General features: G+C 36.3%; 1 protein-coding gene across 9 annotated transcripts in view; it reads left to right on the plus strand.

The window, feature by feature from the left end:
• LRRK2 (leucine rich repeat kinase 2) overlaps window positions 1-26,853 on the plus strand; it is a 128,722-nt gene extending 101,869 nt beyond the window's left edge. For 5 of the 9 annotated variants that reach the window (XM_036456290.2, XM_045587915.1, XM_045587916.1 and 2 more), the window contains 11 exons: window positions 3,005-3,165; window positions 5,456-5,626; window positions 7,014-7,114; window positions 13,411-13,605; window positions 14,856-15,043; window positions 16,695-16,767; window positions 17,543-17,727; window positions 20,755-20,907; window positions 22,327-22,535; window positions 24,350-24,421; window positions 25,009-26,853. In XM_036456290.2, the coding sequence (XP_036312183.1) occupies window positions 3,005-3,165; window positions 5,456-5,626; window positions 7,014-7,114; window positions 13,411-13,605; window positions 14,856-15,043; window positions 16,695-16,767; window positions 17,543-17,727; window positions 20,755-20,907; window positions 22,327-22,535; window positions 24,350-24,421; window positions 25,009-25,130 (1,630 nt within the window). In that variant the 3' untranslated portion in view covers window positions 25,131-26,853. Of the gene's footprint in view, window positions 1-3,004; window positions 3,166-5,455; window positions 5,627-7,013; window positions 7,115-13,410; window positions 13,606-14,855; window positions 15,044-16,694; window positions 16,768-17,542; window positions 17,728-17,876; window positions 18,192-20,754; window positions 20,908-22,326; window positions 22,540-24,349; window positions 24,422-25,008 lie in introns of those variants that run through there. The other 4 variants (XM_036456291.2, XM_045587914.1, XM_045587919.1 and 1 more) reach the window with 4 other exon arrangements.
• The last annotated feature ends 816 nt before the right edge of the window (window positions 26,854-27,669 follow it).

Here is a 27,669-nt window from a genome sequence, read left to right on the forward strand (position 1 = left end):
CTCCTACTTGACAACAAAAATCTTTGTGGTCATATCCAGAACAACCCCCTCATCCAAAAATAAGTATCCATTTGTCCACCAGATTTTATACTATTTGACATTATCTTTTTATCCCATTTATTTTTATGCTCGTGCTGCTGCCTTGGTGTAGTGCCTCCAGGAAATTATCAGAATATTTCCTCTAAAAGAAAAATCTAACCATGCCTGAAATTTCCTGGTTGTCCCAGGCTACCTACAAAGTATATCCCAATTCCTTGATGGAGTATCAAAACTCTTTCTGTATGCTCTGGGCCTGCCTCCCTGGCCTCCTGCCTCTCCGCTGCCCCGACTCTACATTCTAGCCACGCTGAAGGTCTCGACATTTCAGTGACATCCACGTCTATCTTTGCATTTGCCATTCCTCTTTCCCCACAAAGTTGTCTGCCCAGAGAACTCATTTTCCTCTAGAATTCGCACACATATCATCTCCACAAGGAAGCTCAGTAGTACCATGAGTGGTTGGCCTCTGTAACATGTTTCTGGAGTCCACTCCACGCAAGACTTGGTGTTGGGTGCCGAAGAGGGAAAAGTAGAAATGATATTGCTCTTATCAATTGAAAAATTGACAGGTAATGGGAGAGTCTGCTTTGCTATCTTATCTCTATGCTTTTGTCCCTCTGGCTTCCCTAGCGTTGTGCTCACCACATTTCTGCAACCTTGTTAGAGCCCCCATTTCTCCCTCTAAATTGTTAAACCCCCCCCCCCCCAAGAATACACTGGTGATAGTCATGGTTAAGGAAGGACTGTGTTGAGACTAGTTTTTAAAATAAATAAAAAATTAGTAATGCTTATTGTCACAATGCATACATTGTGGCTGAAATATATTTAGAAAGGCAAGATCTGCACTTGTTAAGATTTCAAAATTATTTTGCTAGTCTATTAAAAGTGATTAAAACTGTACTTTTAAAGATTAAATTCTATAATTGAACATTTTAAATAACCCAGATAATCTTTTCCTCCCAGTGACATTATTCCAAATTAAGTTTAACTATTTTTTTAACCTCTGTGAAGAATTCTGAGAGTCTGGAGTCTATAAATATTCTGTAAGAGGCATGCATTATGAAGGATTTGGCTGTTCTTTATGCATTACTTGGCGTTAACTTTTTTCTTCTTAATCTCCCAGCTTTCTCTTCAGCAGGGCAAGAGTGACTCATGGCCTTTTATTAAGCCCTTAGTAAATTTTTCTTTCAAGTCCATTCCTTATTGTGAAGGTCAATTTCATTAGTACATTTATCTTATTTTTCAGCCAAAAAATTCATATACCGAAATGAATAGGCCTAATGTCAACTGTCCCAACTACATCCTGGAAGGGAATCTGTAACAGCATTAGTTGATGTGATTAAATGATGCGTACACCTGGGCCATCATGCAATGGAAACTTCAGGGTATTGCTTCCTCTCTGCTCCTCCGGGTCCCTTTGCCTGTGATTGGTACTAGATAATGGAGTAAATATTTGCTGATATAATGTGATCCCAAACCAAAAACCACAAACAAACAAAGGGTTTATATTTATCTCTATTAAGAACTGTGAAAAATTGTTCTTGCAGTGTCGGTAGAAGGCAGAGTTGGAGAAAGTGTGAATTTTGTGAATGTATGAGGAGGGACAATGATTGACTTACTGTAGTAGCTGGAGCACAGTAGTAGCCCCCAGGCCATGTTTCCAGAATAGACAAGACCTGGTTGAGATTAAAGCTTTATTTTAGTCTTTTACAAATATTGCTGCAATAAACAGAGGAGTACATATACTGAGTGGCCAGATTATGATGATCTCTGAACACATAAGAATCTGGCTACTCAGTGCATATCCTTTATAATAAAAGGCTAATATGCAAATTGTTCCCTCAACCAGGAGTTCGACCAGCAGGCAAGCAGGCTATCCACCCATGTCCCCTCCCCCTGGCCAGGCTGCCCAGACCCCACCCATGCACGAATTCACTGGGCCTCTAATATATATATATATATATATTGAGTGGCCAGATTATTATGTTTTCAGAGATCAGTGTATATCCTTTCAAATTAATGTTTTGGGTTTCTTCAGGTAAATTCCCAGAAATGGAATTGCTGGGCCATAAAGCAGTTCAACTTTTAATTTTTTTGAGCTAAATCCATAATGCTTTCCACAATGGCTGCAGTGCTGGAAAAAATAAAATAAAAACAACAAAAAACATTTTATTTTTTATATTAACTAGTTTTATTAACTTTATCATCAGTATCCAGCTCTAGTCGCTTATGGATTAGTCTAAAAGGAAAGATTTAAACATCACCCAGTATTACTTTTCCCAGGAAAGTGTTTTATGTATTCTAAGTATTACCCAAAATGTTATTTGTCAACCTTAATTTATAATTGAATTGGGTTTAAAGTAAGTTATGTCAAAAGGATACAATATTAAAAGCTAGAGAAGTGTTTTTATTTTGATTGTTACTATTGAAAAACAGAAAATATTTTCCAAAAATTAGGAAGCACTTTAGTCAGTAAAAACAAATATAAAAAGAGAAATAGAATAAAGATAATGTAAAAATCTGAGATAAACTTCTATATGGTTTTAAGAAAAGCAAAACTATTAAGTAAATGGGGATTACAACACTATCCCATCAGCTCTTATTAAACATATTTTCATTTTAAACTAATAAAAATACTCATGTGATCACTGGAGGAATTGAGCATTCCTTTTAAGTAATTATTAAGGTATATGAAACTGGTAATTTGTTTCAAGTGGTTGTGCCTTAAGTATAAATCACTAATAAGGATTGACATGGTTTGATATTATTGTGTGTGTTTTTAAGGAATAAGTTTACTTTATAGTATTGGACTTCCTTCTACATTATCTTTTAACTTTGAAGGTCAAACTTAGCACAGAATTTTTAATGCTTTGCACAATGAACATACGTACTTAAGGGAAACCTGACAAAATTTATAAGGATACAATCACATTTTAATACGATGGCCCGTGCCTTTCTCTGGCAGGTACCTCCACTCGGCCATGATCATATACCGGGATTTGAAGCCCCACAATGTGCTGCTCTTCACCCTGTATCCCAATGCCGCCATCATCGCCAAGATTGCTGACTACGGGATTGCTCAGTACTGCTGCAGAATGGGCATCAAAACATCAGAGGGCACACCAGGTAGGGCATACCGTTTCCTTGACAGTTCCCTCTAGATGACAGCGGTGTCTTCAGTTGTGAGGTTAGGAGCATGAAGAGAACCCTGAAGCCTAACTCATTGAGTGCAGATACTAGGCTTACTGTGTGAAGAACTGTGAGCAGTACATCGTAATTTTGATCGTTGTATTCTGTAGGCCAAAAAAATTAACTGATATAACTTTCCAGGGGAAAGAAAACAAAACAAAAAGAGAGAATATTTTTTGTCAAGTTCTATTTTAAAAGTTGGACTTTTACAACATTTCCATTTTCCGGAGATGTTTGTAAAAAGGATCAGCAGAAGTTTTCACCTGGGTACTGTTGACCTCTACCTAAAACTGAGGCAAGCAACATTCAGGTTCCCAAACCCTTTTTCATAACTCTGAAACAGCTCAGGAACTGGCAGGGACCACAGTGCACTGTGTCCTCATTTTTAAAGACAAATATGGAATGGATTTTTTCAACCTGAAGTAACTTGGAGACCTTTAACCTTAACTCAGACAAATGGATATGTTATATCCTGTTGGGGGTGACAGTTCTGGGTCCTATGATAGTTGTACTGTTGACTGAGAACATTGCTGACTGATGGCTTCAACTCATCCATAGAAATACAATAGTCTTTGGGTAAATAAAAATGTTAGTCTCTGGCTACTCACTATCATCTAATAGAGATTTTGTAACGTGTCCTACTCATACTTCTCTGAAAGGGAAAAAGAAAGAAAATATATGTTTCTGTGCACTTTGTAATATAAGTAAGATAAGACATAGCTTATAAATAGCTTATAATTTTGATCTATGACTGTTTTCTCATTACATTTGTTAAATCAGGCTTATCTGAAATATTATTTCTTTAAAAACAGTTTTTAGACAATGAATCATATTTGACCAATTATTTCAACATAATTATTATAATTCTCCAAGGGAAAATGATTCTTATTTATTATTTATTTATTTATTTATTCGTGAATTTGGCAATGATTTATTTTCAGTTTACCAACTACCAAACTGGTGCTATTACTTAATAGCTGTTTGGGGTTCATCAAGATTCACTCTCGGGGGCTCAGTTTTCATTGCTATAAATTGTGATGAGGAAAAGCATGCCTATCTCCAGGGGTCATTGAGGGTAAAAAGGAAATAATGCATATAATGGAATGAGGTTTGGCATATTGCGGTTGCCCCAAGTATGTTAACAGTTACTCTAGTGGTGAATTTTGGAACGTGCATGAATAAGTGTAAATGTTGCCATTTAGAAGCATACATTCCGCCAGGAGAAATAAGACTGGAAGCAAATAATCATAAAGCATGTGTCAGTGTCGTAGGAGATCTAGTTCAAGGTCTGGTGATAGTTTAGGGAGCAAGTGAGTCCATGAGCTATAAGTTGTCAGGACTTCCTTCTAGGGAAGGTGATTCTGAGTTTATATCTCAAAAATAAAGTTGAAGGCTTGGAAAAAAAGGAAGAAGGAAAAAAAAAAAAAAGATCGGAGGAGACATTCCAGGCAAAAAAGTACAAAGGAATGAAATGACTTATTCAGATGCCTTCAGGAAATTTGGTATGGGTTAAGTGAAAGATGGAAGATGAAAGGTTATTTAGTTCAGTGTTTTTCAATTTCGGCTCAATATTAGATAGCATGTAGAGCTTTAGAAAAAGTATTCACGGGGTGGTATCCTTCATGTGCTACCTCAGTAGGTGTGGAGCAGGGGTTCTCAATCTGGCCACGTGTCAGAAGTTCCTGAGAGGGACTTTGTTTTAGAGATAGTTTCATTTTTATTTTTCTATTGGGTAGAGGGAACAGTCACACATTCTCAAAATAATGAAGGCATTAGAATTTTAGCCAAGTTAATATGACTTGAAGTCTAGAAATCTCCCTCCTGCCCCTTTCTCTATTTAAAAGACTTCCTTGTAGGTGCCTCGTTAGCGCAGTAGGTAGCGCGTCAGTCTCATAAAAGACTTCCTTGAGAATAGTTATTATTAGGAATGAGGAAAATAATAGAGATTTTTTTCTATTAAGTTTCATTTCCTTAATTTTGAAACATTATTTAATAATCCTTTACTGAACGCTTACCGTTATTATTCTTCAAGATCGACCTTGGGGTGAAATGACCTGGGACAGGACTGTTAATTGCTTGATCAAGGTGTTTCCTTATAGAGTTGACATGGCCTAGTTTAGAACTCATCTCCCAGACTCTTCATTAGCATAGATGCCTAATTATATGTCTCCTTAGGTGTATGAGCTCTGGTTCGGGCATATTTATTAATGTATCTGTTTATTTCCAGGCTTTCGTGCACCTGAAGTTGCTAGAGGAAATGTAATTTATAACCAACAGGCTGATGTTTATTCATTTGGTTTACTACTGTATGACATTTTGACAATTGGAGGTAGGATAGCAGAGGGTTTGAAGTTTCCAAATGAGTTTGATGAATTGGCAATACAAGGCAAATTACCAGGTAAGTTTTATTTATCTTCAATGGGTTTAAAAAGAATACCATTTAAAAAAGCTATTTAATTGTAGTTGTGTAACTAATTCATTTCACAGATGATAATGTTTAGTGCATGAATATTCTTAAATCTGTGACACAAATAAAAATCACATGAGTATGGTAGCAGTTTTAGGCTTTTTAATTTATTTTTTAAATATTTTTATTAATTTTAAAGAGAGGAAAGGTGAGGGGGGGGGATAGAAACATCAATGATGAGAGAGAATCACTGCTCTGCTGCCTCCTGCATGTCCCCTACTGGGTATTGAACTCACAATCCTGGCACATGTCCTGCCCAGGAATAGAACGATGACCTCCTGGTTCATGGTTAGATGCTCAACCACTGAGCAGTACTGGCTGGGCTAAGCTTTTTTATAAATCCCAAGTCAATATTGCTTTATATTTAGAAAAATACTCAGAACAGGATTGTGCTATTAACACTTCAGCTGTTGTGACTTCTGTTCCCATAAAAAGTTATCATGTGCCCATTTGCCTGGAGTGTTTTCATTTTCTTGGAGTGAAATAATGTATATGCAAGAATGGAAGTTTGAATTATTTATAATTTTTAGTAGTAAATGTTTGTAAGGATTAGTAAATGGGTATTTAATTAGTTCAAGTCTCATTTTGAATGATTGTTCATGCTTGTAAGAAATTCTAGAACTTTTTTCATCCATTCTTTGAGTATTACTTCAGCTCCCAGGACAAAGTACTCTTTTAAATATATTTAGTTGTTTCCCCTATTTTCTGCTTTCCCTGTCATTTATTTTTAAGAGTACACTATATGCCACTTATAGGGATATTGTTTTAGCTTTCTCCTTTTGGGGTCTTTCAAGATTTCCAGCAAAAGGAAATTTATTCTCATTTGGATAAACTTTTGACACAACCTGGGTCATGTCCCTTATTTATCAGTTAGCTTTCCAGTCAAAGTTTCCAGGTTTCTGTTTTACTTCAACCAGAAGAGGGGCATCTCTCTAACAAAAAGCAAATGTGCACAGACTGTGGGGACATGAGGATTAATGTTCAAATAAAAAGTACTCCCATAGGAGTTTAATTATTATATGAACAAAAGTGTTTTCAGTCTATTTGAAATGCAGCTGTAAAATGAAAATATAGTATTTTATTCAATTGGTTTTTAGTGTCTTTTCTTACCATAAAAAATCTATAAATCTTTTTTTAATGTGTCTTAAGTAGAGATAATGTTAACAAAATTAGCTTTTGTGATAAGTAGATTAATAATTAATATAGGATTATAGAAGTCACTGTTTTTACAATATCTGGGTCTTTTATGTACACTGAGTGGAAATAAAATAAATGTTCTGATTTGTCTAATGTCCTAGCATGTTTTTGAATGTTTTAGATCCAGTTAAAGAATATGGTTGTGCCCCGTGGCCTATGGTTGAGAAGTTAATTAAAAGGTGTTTAAGAGAAAATCCTCAAGAAAGGCCTACATCTGCCCAGGTATTATTGTGATCAAAACTTATCAATATTTTAACAGAACATCAAATACATATATACATGCACACATATATAAAATCTTCACATACATACACTCACACATATAAATAAGCATATACACATTTCAGAAAAGTTATAAGGCAAACTCGTGTCTCTGCCACCACGCCACCCCAGACACACAATAAAAGAGCATTACCACCTCAGAAGTCCCCTGGTGCCTCTTCTTTCCTGATTGCATCGCTCTCCTTTCCCTTAATCCTTGCACTTTGCCAGCTTTTGTGCAATCCTTGCTTTTCTTTTCTTTACAATGTTGCCATTCAGTTTAGTTTTCTGTATGTACAGATTATTTAAAATCTAATCATGCCCTAGCCGGTTATTCAGTGGTGAGAGCACTGGCCCATGGACAGAAGGGTCATGGGTTTAATTCTGGTCAAGGGCACGTATCTCAGTTGCAGTCTTGATTTCTGGCCCTGGTCAGGATGTGCAGAAGGCAACCAATCAATGTGTCTCATTCACATAGATCTCTCTCTCTCTCTCTCTCTCTCTCTCTCTCTCTCTCTCTCTCTCCCTCTCCCTCTCCCTCTCTCTCTTTCTCTCTTCCTCCCTCCCCTTTTCCCAGTCTCTCTAAAAATCAGTGAAAAAATATCCTCATGTGAGGATAAACAACAAAAATAAATGTAATCATAACTACGCAATATTTTGAGGTTTTTCAGCTTCCTTCAGGTTGTTGAACATAACTCTTAATTATTTTTACTGCTATTCCATTACACTGTTTGAATGCATAAACATAAATAAATAATGTATTTACTCATGATCATGTCCATGGACATTGGTATTGTTCTTAGTTTTTTATTTTGCTATTATAAATAATGCAGATTATATGATAATTGCTTTCATATAATTATCATATACGAAATGATACTATTTTTTATATATCATTTTATAATATATAAAATTATTATATATGTTATATATAATCCTATTCAAATCCTGGTATGGGAGTTGGATTTCAAAATCATGGAATATGTGAATATCAATATTTTTTTAAATAAATCTTTATTGTTCATATTATTACAAATGTTCCTCTTTCCCCCCCTCCGTTGCTCTCCTCCACCATGTTCCCACCCCACCCTCTGCCCTTTCCCCACCCCCCATTGTCCTCATCCATAGGTGCACAGTTTATGTTCAGTCTCTTCCCACATCCCCCTCTCCCCTTTTCCCCAAGAATCATCAGTTCACTCCCTTTCCATACCTCTGATTCTATTATATTCAACAGTTAATATTGTTCATCAGATTTTTTTTTTTAATTTCCTTGGTTTTTAGATTCACTTGTTGATAGTTACGTATTTGTTGTTCATAATTTTTATCTTTATTTACTTTCTCTTCCGAAAGAACCCCCTTCAGCAATTCATATAATTCTGGTTTGGTGGTGGTGAACTCCTTTAGCTTTTTTTTATTAGTGAAGCTCTTTATCTGGCCTTCGATTCTGAGTGATAGCTTTGCTGGATAGATTATCTTTAGCTGTAGGTTCTTACTATTCATCACCTTGAATATTTCTTGCCATTCCCGTCTGGCCTGCATGGTTTCTGTTGAGAAATCAGCTGACAATCATATAGGAGCACCTTTATAGGTAACTACCTGCTTTTCTCTTGCTGCTTTAAATATTCTCTCTTTGTCTTTTGCTCTTGGAATTTTAATTATGATTTGTCTTGGTGTGGTCTTCTTTGGATTCCTTTTGTTTGGAGTTCTGTGAGCTTCCTGGACTTGTAAGTCTTAATTCTTTCCCCAGGTGGGAGAAGTTTTCTGTCACTATTTCTTTCAGTATGTTTTCGATATCTTGCTCTCTCTCATCTTCTGGGACCCCTATAATTCTGATGTTGGTTCGCTTGAAATTGTCCCAGAGGTTTCTTACATTGTCTTCAACTTTCTGGATTCTCTTGCTTTCTTGCTTCTGCGGAGGAGTGTCTTCTGGCTCTTTATGTTCCAAATCTTTGACTTGATTCTTGCGATCTTCCATTTTGTTTTTAGGATTCTGTATAATATTTTTATTTCAGACAATGTATTCTTTATTTCTTGTTGATTCCTTATTATTTTTTGTTGATCCCTTTTCATATCCTCATAGGTCTTATCCACCTTTTCTAGGAAATTCTTGAAAAACCTTATAAGCGTGGTTTTGAACTCTATATCCAGTGGCTTTTTGTCCTCCATTTCTTTCGTTTGTGATCTATTTCCTTGTCTCTGCATTTTTGCAGCTTCCCTGAGTTGGTAGCCTTAAAAGTCTTTGTGTTCTGCTTGGATGTAGTTTCAAGGTGGAGCCTACAGCCTTGGCTTCCATCAGCCATGCCCTATGCGGCTCCTGAGTCTCAGTATTCCTTAGGGTCCTTCAGTACTTGTTCTAAGCACTTCTGAGGGAAAGGTGCCCTCAATTTTCACCTGCTACCAAACAGTCTAGTCTCTCCCCCAATGAGCCCAGAACTGGGGTTTAGTTCAGTTGGAAGTGGAGTTGGAGGTGGTGTTCAAAGCAGTCTGGAGCTTATGTCTCCTTCCCGCCAGGACAATCCCACAGCACAAACAACAGTCCCTTCTCTGCGCGCAATGTGCGCGCCTCCGGGGGCTCTGCCTTTCGCCGCTCTCCTGGGATTCCACCTCACAGCCCAGGCTCCCTCTGTTTGAGCCTGGGTCTTCAGGGTCTGGCCTAGAACTGGGGTTCAGCGCTGTCGGGTCTGGAGTTCAGCACAGTCCGGAGCTTTTATCTCCTTCCTGTTAGGGAACGCCAGCCAGGCACTCAGCTGCTCTGTCCTCTCTGCTCGTGCCACGAATCTCCGTACCTTAGGCTTTTACAGCTCCTCTGCTCTTCCTTCTGGTTTTCTCTTTCCTTCTCGTTGTAGAATTTCCAGTCAGTAGACTTTCCTGTAGTTCTGGGTAATGTCCATTTTATATTTTAGTTGTATTTATATTTTAGTTGTATTTAGTTGTGTGCAGCTGTGGCTAGGTGTTTACTTGTGCAGCCATCTTGGATTCAAGTAATCCCACATTGTTTTCTGAAGAAGTTTAACATCTTAACACTTATATTAGGATAGACTTGAGTCTCATCACATGGGTGGTTTAAAAAAAAAAAAAAAAAAAAAAAATCTCAAGCTTGGAATTGAGTTTAAAGCAATTTTCAGCAAGGAAATCCAGAAAAAATTGTCCATGACCTATATGAAGAATTATAAAACTTTATTGAAAGCCACTTAAAAAGACTTAAGAAGACCTAGAGAGATAACCCACATTCAAGAAGGGAAAGATTTAATACCAGAAGGATATAATCCTTCCCAAATTGTCTACAGACCCAATGAAAGTGTAATCCCAAGCACAATAGAGTTTTTCCCCCTGTAAATTTTGGTATTATCTGACTTCTTAATTTTTCCAAATAAGTTCAGTCTTGTATATTGAGTTACATTTTCTAATTACTAATAAATATGAGCATCTCTTTATATGTTCATTGGTCATATATGTTTCCTCTTCTGGGAAATGCCTGTTCTTTTGCCCATATTTTTTTCAGGGATATTTTCATATAAATGAAATAAGAAAAAAGAGATTCTTTATATAGTGTATACTAATTATTTGTTCATTTTATATGTTGCAAATTCCTTTTCCCAATTTTGATTTCTTTTTATTTTCTTACAGGGTACCTTTTGATGAGAAGAATTTCTTAATTTTAATATACATAAATTTAACACTTCTTTTTATGGTTATTATTTTTGGGGCCTTATTTTAAGAAGTACTTGTCTCTTCTAGAATCCTAAAATATCTGCCTAATGTTTTTTTTTTTAAAGTTAGAAATTTGATTTTGACGTATAAGTTCTGAGTCCATTAGAATTGACCTTTTTTTTTTTTTTTTTTTTTTTTTAATTAGATTCAATTTCCCTTTTTTCCTTATGGATAGATAACTAGTTTTCGAGCTTCATTTATTGAATAGTTTGTTTCTTTTTCCCCATTGATTTCCCCCCCCCCATGTTCACCCTGTAATTTGTCAAAGATGCATGCATATATTGACATACACATTTTCTTCCATTGGCCAACTTATCTATTCTTCCTTCAGTACTATCCTGCTTTAATTTCTATCCTATATAATAAAAGGCTAATATGCAAATCGACTGAACGATCACTGTGGCATGCACTGACCACCAGAGGGAAGATGCTCAATGCAGGAGCTGCCTCCTGGTGGTCAGTGCATTCCCATAGGAGGAGAACCGCTCAGCCAGAAGCCAGGCTCATGGCTGGTGAGCACAGAGGCAGTGGCGGGAGTCTCTCCTGTCTCCGCAGCAGTTGGACATCCCCTGAGGGCTACCAGACTGCGAAAGGGTGCAGGCTGGGCTGAGGGACCCCCTTTGCCCTCCAGTGCACGATTTTCATGCACTGGGCCTCTCGTAGCTTTACAGTAGCCTCCTTTCCCCACTTAATTTCCTCCTTGAGAAATATGTTAGTGATTCTGGTGTTTATTTTTTTCATGTAAATTTTAAAGTAACTTTGTCACCATTTATGAAAAACTCTATTGTGCTTGGGATTACACTTTCATTGGGTCTGTAGACAATTTGGGGAGGATTATATCCTTCTGGTATTAAATCTTTCCCTTCTTGAATGTGGGTTATCTCTCTAGGTCTTCTTAAGTCTTTTTAAGTGGCTTTCAATAAAGTTTTATAATTCTTCATATAGGTCACGGACATTTTTTTCTGGATTTCCTTGCTGAAAATTGCTTTAAACTCAATTCCAAGCTTGAGATTTTTTTTTTTTTAAACCACCCATGTGATGAGACTCAAGTTTGTAAATCTTGACAGCATGCTTGTGAATAACAATTTCTTAGGGTTCTTTTGTCCTCTTCCTCTTTGTCTATAAAGTCTTAAGGCAACTTTCCTTGTGCTAGTGAAAGTGGGATATAGGGTGACTTTATTTTGGGTTTTCATTTACTGTACTCTGAATATTCAGCCCTTTAGATCCTAGCTTTATGGGAACCAGGGCCTTTACTGGACTGCCTTTATTGGGTAGGCCCCAGATTTAAACTTCTTTCCTACTGGTGCCATGAGTATCCAAAACCACACGAAATTGGCCTTCAGTAGACAAAGGCCTTCAGGGAAAAATGACTTTAGTGTTTATCTGATCTCTCTTCTGTCTTTCTATGATTTTCGCCTGGTGATTTCTTATAGTGTTGTCAGATCTTTAATGATTTTAAGAGATTAAAAAAAAACACAACAACTTTTTAAGCATCTTAGTCATTTTTAGCTGGAAGGTTTTCAAATAACCTCTTCTAACATAGTATTGGAAACAGAACTCTTACATGTTTTAAGCCAAAACAGAGTTTAATAGATCAAAATTAGAGCTGTCTTTGTGTTGTGAACCTCGATTTTGTATAATAATTTGTTGAAAAATTTTTGTTCGACTTTAAATTTTCTACGTAAAAGTAGCTGGACACATCTACCTGACCTTATCAAACTTTTAATAATCATTTTAGCTGCTAACACTAATGGTTTTCTAATTGTGGTTACCACTGGTCTTAATCACACAGACAATATCAGAGCAAAGTTTTCATAGCTTAATTGTTGTTTTACTTTTTATTCCTTCTATTTTTAATTATACTTTACCTGTTTTCATATTGAAATTTTTTAATACATGACATAATAAAAAAAACTTTGACATATGTAATTTTTTAATAGCAATGTATACTGAACACAATGGGTAAACTCATCACCCTTGTCAGATGAGGTACTGAGATAATAAGGAGCTTTCTTGGGGTCTCATGAGGGGCAGGCAAGTGGCTCCAATTCTAATCTGTGACTGCTGGTTCTGTTTCCTTACAGAGACTCTCCGCTGTCTAGTTCTTTATGCTTGAGGGAAAAACATAAAAACAGAATCTAGACATGATTTGTGAGCTTTGTTACCAAAAATCAATTTTTTTTTCCTCTTCAATTGGCCCAAGTATTCATCTTCCTAAATAACTTCTGAACGTAATGTGCTGCTGCGGAAAATTGAGTGGCCCTGCTTAATTTCCGTCACCGCCACTTTCCAGCTTTTCTTTTCAAGTTACGAAATATACCACATATGCAAAAAAGAGTTTATGTCATGCCCAGTTTAAAAATATGTCTTATATTAATGTAATTTCATCTATGGGTTTGCACTATTAGTCTTGTTGCTCTGGGTGGGTCACAGGTTAGCTAACAGGCTGAGGTTTTTCTTGATAGAGCTGTAACATTTACTCTACATTATGTGCAAAGGACCCGCGTTAACTTGATGTGTGTTCTGTTATTTTTAAACTTGCTCAGGTCTTTGACATTTTGAACTCGGCAGAGTTGATCTGTCTGATGAGACACATATCCATCCCCAAAAACTTCGCTGCGGAGTGCATGGTGGCTGCAAATCAGAGCTGCAAGAATGCCAGCGTCTGGCTGGGCTGCGGGCTCAGGGACAGAGGCCAGCTCTCCTTTCTTGACCTAACTACTGAAAGACTGACTTCACAGGTAAATACAAATACTCTAAGTTAGAGATGCTATAGAAAACTTATTTTTGCAGATTATAACTTTTTATTTTATTTTTCAATTACAGTTTATATTCAATATTAGTTTTTATTAATTCCGGTGTACTGCATGGTGGTTAGATAACCTTAAATCATGTACTAGTTAAAAAGTTACTTTGGAAGAAATGAAGTAAGAGCAAGTTTAGGAGTATTGTTAAATTGGCTTCCTGTTAGAACAAGAGCATGCATATGAAATTAAATAGTATGTGTTTGGTTTTAAAATTACAGTATATGTGTGTTGTAGGCTAGAGTCTCTAAAAACGGAGACTGAGGCAGAAAATCTTGTATGAGTGATGTAAGGAGAAATTTTAAAAAATATGTTTTTATTGATTTCAGAGAGAGGGAAAGTGAGAGATAGAAACATCAATGATGAGAATCATCGATTGGCTGCCTCCTGCATGACCTCTACTGGGGATAGATTCTGCCAGCCATGCTGTACCCTGATTAGGAATTGATCCATGATCTCCTGGTTTATAGGTTGATGCTCAACCACTGAGCAACACTGGCCAGGTGAAGACAGAGAAACTTTTAAGAAATACAGGAAGCCGGAAAGAGCAGAGGGAAATCTTAACAAAATGTATTTTCTGAGGAAGTATAACCTCAGACTTTATAAGAAATTCTGGAGCATGAAAAAGAGCACAGATTTATCTGCCCAAGAGGCATGGGGGCCAGTCTTTATTCCCACATACCCACCAGTCATTGGCTACAATCTTCCTAAGGAGAAGATTGTGGTGTAACTTCCCAACCATTTCTGGGAGGTGGTATAACCGCCTCAGCTTTCAGTAGCTGAGGACAGATCTGAGGTGCAACTCTGAGCTCTTGTATTGGCATATAGAAAAGAAATTCTTGGATTTTATAAATAACCCAATTTTTCACTGTTGTCTTGAAATACATGTTGTGCCTAAAATTACTTTTAAAAATGAAAAATCTCCTCCTGTTACTTCGATGGAGTGTGCAATGGTGAGAAGTAACTTTCAATTTTCAGTTTTGGTTTCAGATGCATTCTAGGTAGGCAAAGCTTGTTTGCCAGTTATCTCATTTATTGTTGAAGATTAAATAAAATTGGTATTATTTTTAAAAGCAAAAGAAAGAAATGAAAAGAGTTCAGTAGGTGGATGGCATTTTTATTTTCTATAAGTTCTGGTCAGGTAAGTTAGACTGTTTCTCTAGAGTGTTTTTTTTTCTTCATAACAGGAAGTTACCAACAGCAGAATACTGTGCCTCGCCCTGGTGCACCTGCCCATGGAAAAAGAAAGCTGGGTTGTGTCTGGGACACAGTCTGGCGAGCTCCTCGTCATTAATACTGAAGATGGGAAGAAGATGCATACCCTTCAGAAGATGACTGATTCTGTTACTTGCTTGCATTGCAATTCCAAACAAAGGTACACTAGTGAATTTGACCATTGGGGTCAAAGGTACACTAGTGAATTTGACCATGAATTTGATCAAATTTACATATCTGTTAGATGGCTTAAATGTGTGCAAATAATTATTATAGCATCAGCAAAGATTGCTCAGTTGTAAACATTTTCCTATTGTTAAAGGGAATTGTGGGAAGCCACAAAGGTATTTATTTTTCTGTATACAGATCAAACTGAGTTATTTATAAAAAAGGCCAATTATTTCTTTAGGCCACCAGCCTTGTTCCTGGTTTTATTTTAGCTGTTGCTCCATTTCTTTTCTTTAAAAAAAAAAATTACTGATTTTTTTACAAGAGGAAGGGAGAGAGATAGGAATTAGAAACATCAATGAGAGAGAAACATCAATCAGCTGCTTCCTGTACAGCCCCCACTGGGATGTGCCCTTGACTGGGAGTTGAACCTGGGACCCTTCAGTCTGCAGGACGACGCTCTAGCCACCTAGCCAAACTGGTCAGGGGGCTCTATTTCTTTATCATTCCTCACACTAACTTACCTGTGCAGGACCTCTTCAAAGATGATTCTTGTTCATTCTTTCTTTGACTATATATATAAATTGCTTGTTACGTGTCAGTCTAAAACATATGAGTTAGCTGTCAAATTGAAAAAAAAATCCAATAAATGAATTCATAAGATGTTAATAGGTTAAAATACTTAATCATGATCAGTTGTTGTGATCTTATCTCAAAGAAAATTATCTAAGTGGCATAGGTTCAGGTGTAGCAGGTTAGTTGCTGTAATCTATGATATGTGGCGGGATGATTTCCAGAAGCCATTAGGATTATTGCACCCCAAAACTCCTCTTTGTTAAGTCAGTAAATATTAGAAAATAAATATTAGAAAAATGTGAAGCCCAAGTGTTTGGCAGCTGAACATTTCAAGTAAACCGTGTTTGAAATTTTAAAGTTGTAATTGTTTGGATATTGTCAAAGAAAAATTTCATCAGATGTAGTTAAATAAGCAAAGAAGACTTTATTGAAGACTATTGCAGTAGAGGTGAGAGACTGGACTCAACTCTGCTGAAATAAAAGGCAGGGGAGTTTTTTTTTAATTATTTAAAATTTTATTGGGTGTCATTAGTCTACATGAACATATTGGTTACATGTGTGGACTACTAATTTACAAACTCTCTATGTAGTACCCTGTGCCCACCACCCAAAGTCAAATCTTCTCCTGTCGTCTCATATTAGGACCCCTTTCTTAACCACTCGAATGAGTAGTGGGAAAATACTGGAAAACTTGGGGGTGAAGGGAAGTTGTCAGTGAGACTGAGCCATCTGTATTGGCAAACTGGCCCTTATTGAAGTTAGGCTGGGACCCTCCCTCAAGACTGGGAGATGGGCCACTCTTTCTTGAATATATTTGTAAGAGAGGGTTCCAGGATTCTTGAGAAAGGCCTATAAAACTGGCAAGAGGCTAGAAGAAGACTTACAACTCAATTGGGCTGAGAAAGAATTTATAGTTGTAAGATTTGCTTTTTTTTAAGTAAATGATCTAAGAAAAAGGATCAAGGGCCTATAGTCTAAAATTTTAATCAAGCTAGGGAAAAGGTTAAGGCCACCTTAGTCAAGGAAAGTATTCTTTTTGTAACAATTTTGACATTTTTTTCTTTTAGCAGGCAAAAAAATTTTCTTTTGGTGGGAACTGCTGATGGAAACTTAGCAATTTTTGAAGATAATAGTGTTAAGGTAAGTGTTGAATGCAATCTACATAAAATCTATTTTAAGTTCTTTGTTTTATGTATGCTCATCCCCAGCTCCTTCTAGAGTGATTATAAACTCCCTGAGAACAAGGATCATAAATTCTGCTTTTTGTCTTTTTATTGCTTCATAAGGTACTGTACACTGTAGATCCTCTATAAATACTTGCCGATTGAGTATATGCTTTATATGAAAAAAACTAAGGCTAAAAATGATAAATGAGATCTGATATATAATGTAGGAATATGAATAATTCTATTTTTATCTAAGCAAAATTGATAATTACTTATAAATATATTGTGGAAAAAACAAAGGAAACAAGTTTTAAGTCAGGTTTGCCATCAAGTTTTTCTTTAGTTTTGAAGATATCACTTAACTTTTTGTTCTCTAGATTCTCACTTATCAATAAAGCAGTTATTCATCTGTGGTTCCAACTATTCATTCAGAATTCTACCCTTTCATACTTCTTGTTATCAAAAAGCTTATCATCTAATGAGAGACAGAAACGGAGTAAAATATGTAGTTTATTTCCAGTACAATTTTTGCATGGAGAAGTGAAGAGCTTGGTTATAGGATAATATTTTGAATTCTGATTAAATTGAACCCTGTTTTTATAAATCCTTTAAAAAATGTATCCAGAATTTTTACTTTAATGCCTGTAAACATATAAGATGGGTAAATAGTTTTTAGAAAGCTTCAATTGTACAGTGTTTCATTCTGCATACACCCAATGAATGGAATGTGTTTTCTCTTTGTGGCAAAGTATAAAGGAGCTGCTCCTTTGAAGATACTCAACATAGGAAATATCAGCACTCCACTCATGTGTCTGAGTGAATCTGTGAATTCAGCTGAAAAAAACATTATGTGGGGAGGATGTGGCACAAAACTTTTCTCGTTTTCTGATGATTTCACCATTCAGAAACTCATTGAGACCCGGACAAACCAGCTGTAAGTTATTCCTGCATATGCAATTAATTTATCATTGTATTTGTGTTATTCTTTATAATAAAGTTAATAATGCTGTTGATAATCCCAAATGAAAATCTTTTAAAATACATAATTTATATTCCTGTTATAAGATTAAACATTTATTATAGAAAACAGAAAAATTAAAGAAAGCAGCAGGACATTAAAAAATCACCCAGCTTACTCAAAATTGGAATAAATATGGAAACCTATGATAATCCATTTATCAATCTAAATGTTTAACCTTTTGCTATCTCTATATCAAATCAGAAAGAGAATTTGCAAGGAATTATTTTTAATCTATGGATCTTACCTGTGTTTTGGATAATGTTCATTAAGTATTGATTGTAAGAAACATAGGCACTCAGGTATTAAGTCCTCTATTGGTTTGATAGTCCCTTCTACAGCAGAGTGAGTTATACTAATTTCAAGCAAGAATAAAATAAAATATAAATCTTGTTTCAATTTGAAAGTTGTGTTTTAACTGAATCATTGAAGTTGGTTCTTGTTTATTACATTTCTCAATGCGAAGCAGTGTAGAGCAGTAGATAAGAGCTTCAATCATAGTTCAGATATTGGCTTTGCCGTGTATTGGTTATGTGAAGTTGGACAAGAACCTCTCACATCTCCAGTGCCCTCTTACCTGAGGACTCTAATGTATTTTATCTTATAGGCATGTTTGGAAGACTAAACAAAACATTACAGAAAAAGCTTCTAGAAAAGATATGGCCCTTGCCCTGAAGCATTTACATATACAATTTAGTGTCAGGGACACACTAATAAATATAATTTTATATTTAACTAGAGGCCCAGTGTGTGCACGGATTCATCCACCAGTGGGATCCCTCAGCCTGGCCTGTGGAGATCAGGCCAAAACTGGCTCTCCAACATCTCCCGAGGGATCCCAGATTGTGAGAGGGTGGTTCTTGGGTGACGCACCTTGGAATCGGGCTTTTTACTCTGGTTCCAGGTGTGTTACCAGAGAATCACAGCTGCCAAGTCACCACAGCTCAGCAGCTCCTGCATTGAGTGTCTGCCCCCTGGTGGTCAGTGCATGTCATAGCTATCAGTTGGAGCATCTGCCCCCTGATGGTCATTGCACATCATAGCTACTGGCCAGTTGCTTAAGGCTTTTATATCTATACTAATAATAGGGTAATATACTAATTAGACCAGGTTGACAAGCCATCTTCCAGATGTCCGTCTTCCTTCTGGACAAAGCCATGGTGGTGGGGGCAGAGGCAGAGGCAGTTAGGGGCAATCAGGTCAGGAGGGGAGAGCAGTTAAGAGCAAGATCAGGCTGGCAGATGGTTAGGGGCAAACTGGTATACAGGGGAGGGCAGTTGGGGGCGAGATTAGGCCAGCAGGGGAGTGCAGTTGGGGAAGAGATCAAGCTGGCAGGGGAGGGTCTTTGGGGGAGACCAGACCAGCAGGGGAGAGCCACTGGGGGTGAGATCAGGCCATCAGGGGAAGTCTGTAGGGGGCAACCAGGTTAGCAGGGGAGGGTTGTTGGGGGCAAGAACAGGCTGGCAGGGGAGGTCTGTTGGGGGCAAGATCAGGCTGGCAGGGGAGGGCAGTTAGGGGTATTAGGCAACCAGGCAGGTGAGTGGTTAAAAGCCAGTGGTCCTGGATTGCAAGGAGGATGTCTAAATTGGCATTCAGACATCCCCCAAAGCAGGGGTCTTCAAACTACGGCCCACGGGCCACATGCTGCCCGCAGAGGAGTCTGATCCGGCCCGCCAGGTTTTTTGGGCAGTGAGCGCAGCCGAGGTGTTATAGTAGGAATTAGTAGTTCATATAGTCCGGCCCTCCAGCTCTCTGAGGGACCGTGATCTGGCCCCCACTTTAAAAAGTTTGAGGACCTCTGCCCCAAAGGGTCCTGGATTGGAGAGGGTGCAGGCCAGGCTTAGGGACATCCTCCCCCTCTGCCCCCGCCCTGTGCACAAATTTTGTGCACTGGGCCTCCAGTAAATAGATAAGATCTATAATATTATGCCTATACTAGTATGGAAAAAAGAATGATTAATTTATTTTTATAGGTCAGGGAAGAATTTCCTAGGAGCTGACATTTAAGTTAAGCCCCAAAGGCTAACTAGAAGTTTGCCAATACAGATGGAGCCTATGTTAGCCAATCTGTTTGCAAAATATGTAAAATGCCAAATGTCATATGTTGAAAAATTGATATTTTAAAAATACTTGTCATTCTTCTTTATTTTCAAAGGGGGAAAGATATGGATTTTCCCCCCCCTTATAACTTGACTGGCTTTGTTGATGCAAAGGTACCTTTTACTTTAATATTTGCAGATGTTGCCATTAAGTTTTTTTTTTTTTTTAACATCTTAACGTTTTATAACTAGGTATAGATGGCTAACAATTTTTGACAATGGAATTTTCTTGCCACATCATAAAGTCACTGATATATGATGATATTTCTTTTAGAAACTATGATGTTTTGGATATTTGGGCAGCATAAAATTCTATAAAGAATAAGATAAGCTCTGGCTGGTGTTGCTTAGTGGTTGACCATCAATCTATGAACCAGAAGGTCACAGTTCGATTCCTGTTCATGGCACATACCTGGGTTATGGGCTCAATCCGCAGTAGTGGGTGTGCAAGAGGCAGATGGTCAATGATTCTCTCATCATTGATGTTTCTACCTGTCTTTCCCTCTTTCTTCTTCTCTGAAATAAATTAAAAAAACATTAAAGAAAGAACAAGATAAGATTAAAATTAAAACCAGAAATAAACATTAATTATGATCTTTAATTTATGTTATTATCAAGTGAAAAGTACAAAATGACCAAAAATAAGTACCTTAGCAAGGTATATATTTAGTTCATATTAGAAAAGTTAAAAAACAAAAACAAAAAAACCTGCCAATACACTAGCCTGTTTCTTTTTCAAAATGCTGTTAACATTTTACGTGCATAAAGAACTCATTCAGGGTCACATTACATGTTAAAATAGAAGAAAAATGAATAGTAGTGACCTTCTTTTTCCCCCCTCTAGGTTTACTTATGCAGCTCTCAGTGACTCCAACATCATAGCAGTGGTGGTGGACAGAGTTCTCTACGTTGCTAAGAAAAACAGCCCGTTTGTGGAAGTGTGGGATAAGAAAACGGAAAAACTCTGTGAACTAATAGACTGTGCGCACTTTTTAAAGTAAATTCATTGGGATTTTTTTCCCTAAATTTTATTTTGTTGCAGGAGGTACACAAGATCCACCTCTTAACAAAATTTTAAGTGTACAATATATTATTGGTGACCATAGGTCCAAGATAATTGGTTCTTTATTTTATGCCGGTAAGAGTTGTCTTGTCTTTAGACTTCAAATTTTATAGATGGGGCAAGTATGACTTACTTTTCTTCCTTTCTATCTCTAAATGGAAAGTTAAAAGGAAAAACAAAACAAAACACCCAGAAATAAAATTGTTCATGCTTCTCAGCACCATGTCTTAGAATCCAGCAAATTTCATTTTGGGGGGAAAAAAAATAGCATAATATTTATGGTTTCTTCAAGGTATTAGACAATACCCTCTAATGAAAAAATAGTATATTATTAAAAATGACCATACTGTATTCATTGCTGGCTCTACACTAAGTAGAATTATAGATTTAATATTTCTTATAATTAGACTATTGGTCCCCAAATACTGTGTTTTTAAGTAAAAGGTCACAAAATAATACAAAAATATGGGGGAGAAGGGCACACTGGACTGACCAATGCACTAACTACAGAGGGAGGACCAAACCCGAGCCCGAGAGCCAGATCTCAGTCTGAGACAGGGAGCGCATCCAGACAACCTCAGACTTGACATCAAACACATCCTTTGTTGCTACTGCAAAGAAGTAGGACCCTCACCAGCCTGATTTGGTAGCCACTTTCTACTTTTGGTTTATTTTTATTGAATACATTTTTATACTCTGAAGAACATTTAGATTAGACCCTATGCCCATAAAAGGATACTTCAAAGTTTTCTTTCCTAGGATCTTCTTATCTTACAGCTTTTCCCCTGTTTGGGAGGAGATTTTTGTGCAGAAATGCTGACAGTTCTGCCTGATAAAGGATCTCTTACCACCTGATGTTCCAAAATTATTAGGACTCTTTTATTTCTGATACCTCATTTTTGTGATGACTTATTCGTTAGCTCAGGGGGAAAAGGAGTGGTTTGTATTGATATCTTTTACATGTAAATGATTATAATTTTATTTTTCTTTGAGGCTTTTATACTTCATGGAAAGCTTTTGAAAATAATGTTTTTTTCTTATTGGGAAAAAATGTATTCTTTTTGTAACTGGATTTTTATTTATAAGTATTTATCTTATTGAGTTCAAAATTTCTTGAAGTTAAGAGGCAATTGTGTTCTGTTGGATAACTTTTCCTTCAAGTAGAAAAATATGGCCTGGTTGTATTCAGTGTAAAGCAAAATTAGTTGTGTATAATGTTAATGAAATATAATGTCTACTGTTCTGTATTCATAAATTAAAATATTACATATTTGTATATATCTATATAGACCTATCTGTTGTATCACTTAATCACTGAAAAACCATTAATGCATACTTTCTTTATGGTTTTAGGGAGGAAATGGTGAGAGTGAACAAGGAGTCCAAAAACAATATGTCTTACTCGGGGAGGGTGAAAACTCTCTGCCTGCAGAAGAACACGGCTCTCTGGATTGGAACCGGGGGAGGCTACATGCTGCTCCTTGACCTTTCGACTCTCAGGCTTATCCGTGTAATTGACGACTTCTGTGACTCTGTCCGAGTCATGATGACAGCACAGTTAGGCAAGTGTCTTTCCTTTGGATTATTCTCATGATCTCTAAGACTATGAAATACATTGATCTTTAAGTTTTCCCTTCACTTTCCAGTGTCACTTGAAGTGTCTCAGAAGTTCATGTAGTGAAGCATAGGGCTGAGGCACATGAATAGGATCATTAAGGAAACATTTTTAATAGGGTCATTAAGGCAACATTTTTAATAGGGTCATTAAGGAAACTTCTCTCTGCCCCATAAGAGAAGCAGGTTATTGCAAGAGCACACAAGCCTGGGTTTTACTTCCTCTTTTTCTTTATGCATAAGGTAACATGGGAAATGGACAACATTGAGTATTTTTTACTTTTGATCAAAGAAACGAAAGCAAATGTTTATTTTTATGATAGTTTAAGCTTCCCACCCCTTGTTAAAGAACTCTGGCTTTTCATTCTATAAATGAGTTTATATTGTTGCAACAAGATATGCTGAACTCCTTCCTCATTCTACAAATATTGACAAATCATGATGTTTTACTCAAGACTGTATCTTTCCTTAAATATGATGAAATCATGTTGGTGCATGAAAAATGTGTTCTGCATAAATAATCACATTTCATTGTCTGCTATTCACTAATTGTTTGGTTTAAAATAATACTATTAGTTATATGTACAAAGTTGATCATAAAAATAACATTATGGGGTTAAGTTCTATAAAAGTAGAATTTGTGTCACTTTGGCAAATAAGCAATAAACTGTTTGATAGGGTGAAGAACATAGTAAATTGTTTTACAGGAATTTATTAAGGAGAGACAAGTGTTCCTCTTCCCCATCTTTAGAATAAGGTGCTGCTAGCAACTGGTAATTGTCAGGACACAAGTCACCAAACAGAGCATGTGGTTTGTAGTGAGCTGCTCTCTAATCTTACTCCTACCAGGTGGCTATATCCTCTAATTTAATTTGTGTGTTCTTTGGGATCCGTCAAGGTTGTTTCCTACTGAGATTTTAGGGAACCTCAATCTTTTGTGGGTTTATCACACAAAAATTTGTAGGATTTCAATGGGTTTAACTGATTTTTAAATTAATTTTTAAAATAAAGACAAATTTAAATGTAACATACAAGATAGAGCATGATCTGGCTTCACTCACCTCTCTAGCCTACATCATTTACCACATTCCTCCCAGCTCTTTCTGGTCTAGAATAATGTTTAGTCCATCTTAAATACCATGCTTTCTACTGCCTGAAGGTTTTTCATTTTCTGCTGAGTTAACTTAGTTACAAATTAGTAACTAATCTCCTCATTAGACCATAAACTCCTGTGGGTTGGATTTGCATGTGTTTGTTCACCCCTTTATTCCCAGGGCCTGGCCTAGGCCTCAGACATAGGGGACTTTTGGTGACTTTGTTGAATAAGTTAATGAATGACTGGAGGAGGAGAATGGTTTTGTGACAGAGTATCATGCCTCTGTCCATCCAGATGCTTCCCATTTGGCCAGTGCTTTATCAAAATACTTCCACACACACAACCTTATGTAACAGAACTTTTGGTGAAGGGGTAATGTATAAATATTAAACACCTTTTGCAGAAAGGTTAAGCTATTTTCTCAGGTCCACACAATTAATACATGTTATAGAGAGGGGTAGATCACAACTTGTCTAACTTTAAAGAGTTTCCAGTCTTCCTGTAGAGCTTTTTATTAAATATAATTAGGTGTCTCTGAAAAAGTAAAACGTAAATTAAATTCCAAGGTTTTGTGTCTTAAAATTTGAAATGTACATTTTTAGTCCAACTTACATTTTTTTTTTAACAGAAAACTACTCTTTTTTTTTTTTTTTTTTTTTTTTAAAGGAAGCCTTAAAAATGCCATGTTGGTTTTGGGATATATCTGGAAAGGTACTGAAGATATGCAACACCAAAAAGGTAATGTTTAATAGGATATTGTTTTCTAAACATAGTGTGATGATATGGATGATTATAATATGTGCTTTATACATTTATAGTAAGTAATACATATGCTATAAGACTTTAAGCATTTTTAATTGATAGCTTCTTTATAATGCAATTAATTTAAACACAAATCTTCAAAATTAACTTTCAGTGATTTAGGGGTGTTAAATATTTATTTTATGACAAAGTAGAGATATCAGCTGTTATAAAATTAGACCTACCCCAAACTTAAACTAAATGTGGACATTTTTCCTTGCATCTTACCTATCCATTTGATTTTTAACAGTGTTTGAAAAGCTCTATTTCTTTCAGAAAATTAGATGTTATGTTATTAAAGGTCCACATTCTTTTTAAAGATTTAGTTGTTATTTTAACAATTTTTAAAAAACATTTCCCAAATTGAATCTTTATATATAAACAGCAATAATTTAGTAATTATATAGAGATATATTTCTATATATGCATTTGTCCAAAGTAACTGAATATAAATTAATGAAGTTAAAATAAAAATACCTTATGGCACATCTTTGAGACATTACTTCATTTTTTCATCTTTTTAGAATTACAATCTTGCTTGTCTATTTGGGACATCAATCTTCCACACGAAGTGCAAAATTTAGGAAAACATATTGAAGTGAGACAAGAATTAGCTGAAAGAATGAGAAGAATAACTGTTGAATAAGAGGGATATCACACATATTTTTAACTTTGGATGGGAAAATTATTCTCTTCTCTTGTAAATACTTTAAAAAATGTTTACATATGAAAAGGGTATTCCCACTCTTTGAAGTAACTCATCTGTATATGAAGGAATGTTTATATGTTTTATTTTAAAGGTAAGTATTGTAATATTGGTTACCATTGAAAAAGATCTATTTAAAGTGTAAAATTATAATCCCTATATATCCTAATTAATTTTATGAATTAAGTAATGAAAGAAAATCTATTAAAAGTACTCCATTGCAGCACTTATCCCAAAATTTACAACATGTAAAACTTTTTTGTTTTGTTACCCATAATGAAGGTAAACTTAATTTTACATTATGTGCTTAAAACAAGACTATTCCTTGATTACTTTCCAGTTTTTCTGTAAAGTAGATTAAAAATATTAGGACAGTTTCTCATATAATACATTCTTTCAAGATTGCTTTTAAATGCAGTTATCATATTTGCTTGTAAATAGTCAATGCATTTGCACTAATAGAATCCTATATTGTAATGAAAGCCAATTGGTTGCTGATGCAAATAATGCATCTTACAACTTTACTCCACCTGAAAGAATGTGGCATGAAACCACAAAAATGTACTGATGGAAAATGTCACATACTGCCAAAGCCCTCATATCCACCCTCTGTCTTTTCCTCTTTTGGTACCCTAGCTTTGAATGTGGATGCCCTGAATTTTATAACATGTAAATGCAATGTTCAGTCTTTCCAGTGATAGTTCCATGCTTTTATTGTGATTCTCAGTGCTAAGCTAGACCACTCCCCAATTGCGACTGTTTCTACTCATCTCTTTTTAAAATTTTTGGCCCTGCAAATCATACATCATTCAAAAATGTATGTTTTCAGAACTGCAGAATCACGCTTTCAGAACTGTAGAATCTTACAATTTCCACCCAGACCTTGGGGCCTAGTATACAACACTCTTTAGTTTGCTGAAGAAGAAAGGAGCATTAGCTGTGATGGGTACTTCCTAAAGTAGTTTTCTAAATTATGCATACATTTTTAAAATATCGTCTTATAATAGGAGTATTGGGGCCAAATATATAGGTACAATAACAATTTGTCATTTCTGCTTTAAATAGGAAGATTGGGTGAATAATTTCAAACAATTCCCTGTGGTTGGATTATTCATCTATTTAGTATTTTCAGGACTGACTGGCATTTTATTATATGGAGATTTTAGATTTGTTTATAGTAAGGGTAATCAAGCTCTTTTGTAAAATTTTATTTTGTATCGGTTTTAGGTATACAACTTAGTGGTTAGACAATAATACACTTTACACAGGGTTGCCCTTGATATTTCCAGTACCCCAACTGGCACCATACGTAGTGATCTCAATATGATCGATTATATTCCCTATGCTTTATCTGCTTTCCTGTGGCTATTTTGTAACTGCCAGTTCATGTCTTCATCTGTTTTACGAAATGAAGGGCAATCAAATTCTTGACCTTGAAAGACTACTTTTCAAAGGGACCTATGTTTTAATTTGTGATATCGTTTTAACAAGTCAGAAATGATGGAGCTGTTTGTACCTGTGAAATTCCTCATGGTAATTTTGTATTTATATGCAATGTTTTGTTTTTTGTTTGTTTGTTTTGTTTTTTACAAAAGACAATTATGGTGAAATATGTAAATGAACATTGTATTTATGTGGAATAATAAACATTTTTTAAAGCCTGTTTGTGAAAAGTTTGTGATAAGGTTTCATTTTTTCACATGTAGATCTGGAATCTATCTAATGTGAAACTTAGTATGTAATCCGTGTTTGGGACAATCCACTGTAGGAAGTGTTAACTGAAGTTTTCTTTTGAAGATTTAATCCATTTTCTATAATACAACTAGTTTTCAGGAATCCGGGATAAAACGTGATGGGCATGATATGTTCTAGTTTTAAGTTCTCACGAAATTTTTTTCACTGGAAAAAATACAGGATTTTATTGTTCTCCTGTGCAGGGTCGGGGAGTGAGAGTTGACAGCAGGGAGGAAGCCCCTGCTTGCCAGCGGTGAGCGCTTCCACAGCACCACGGTGCAAAGTCCTGGCGCAGGAAATCCCGAGATGCAGCGGTCTGTGTTGACTGGTTGGACTTCTTGCCACTCTGAGGGACCTCCTTCCCGTGCCCTAGCTGACCATGGTCCGCAAATTGCGGCTCATGAGCCACATACAGCTCTTTGGCCCCTTGAGTGTGGCTCTTCCACACAATACCATGGCCTGGGCGAGTCTATTTTGAAGAAGTGGCGTTAGAAGGAGTTTAAGCTTAAAAAAATTGGCTCTCAAAAGAAATTTCAGTTTCATTCGTTGTACTGTTGCTATTTGGCTCTGTTGACTAATGAGTTTGCCCACCACAGCCTTAGGGCTTAATCACAAGGAACAACAGCCTGTAATTATTGGAATCCAGAGTCTAGGGCAGTAGTTGGCAAACTCATTAGTCAACATGTTGCAGTGCCTGTCAAAAGCCTCCCCACCAGCTTCCTGTTGCTGATGAGCAGCTGGGCAT

This window comes from Pipistrellus kuhlii, unplaced genomic scaffold (assembly GCF_014108245.1).
Source record: "Pipistrellus kuhlii isolate mPipKuh1 unplaced genomic scaffold, mPipKuh1.p scaffold_m20_p_3, whole genome shotgun sequence".
Taxonomy (NCBI): domain Eukaryota; kingdom Metazoa; phylum Chordata; class Mammalia; order Chiroptera; family Vespertilionidae; genus Pipistrellus; species Pipistrellus kuhlii.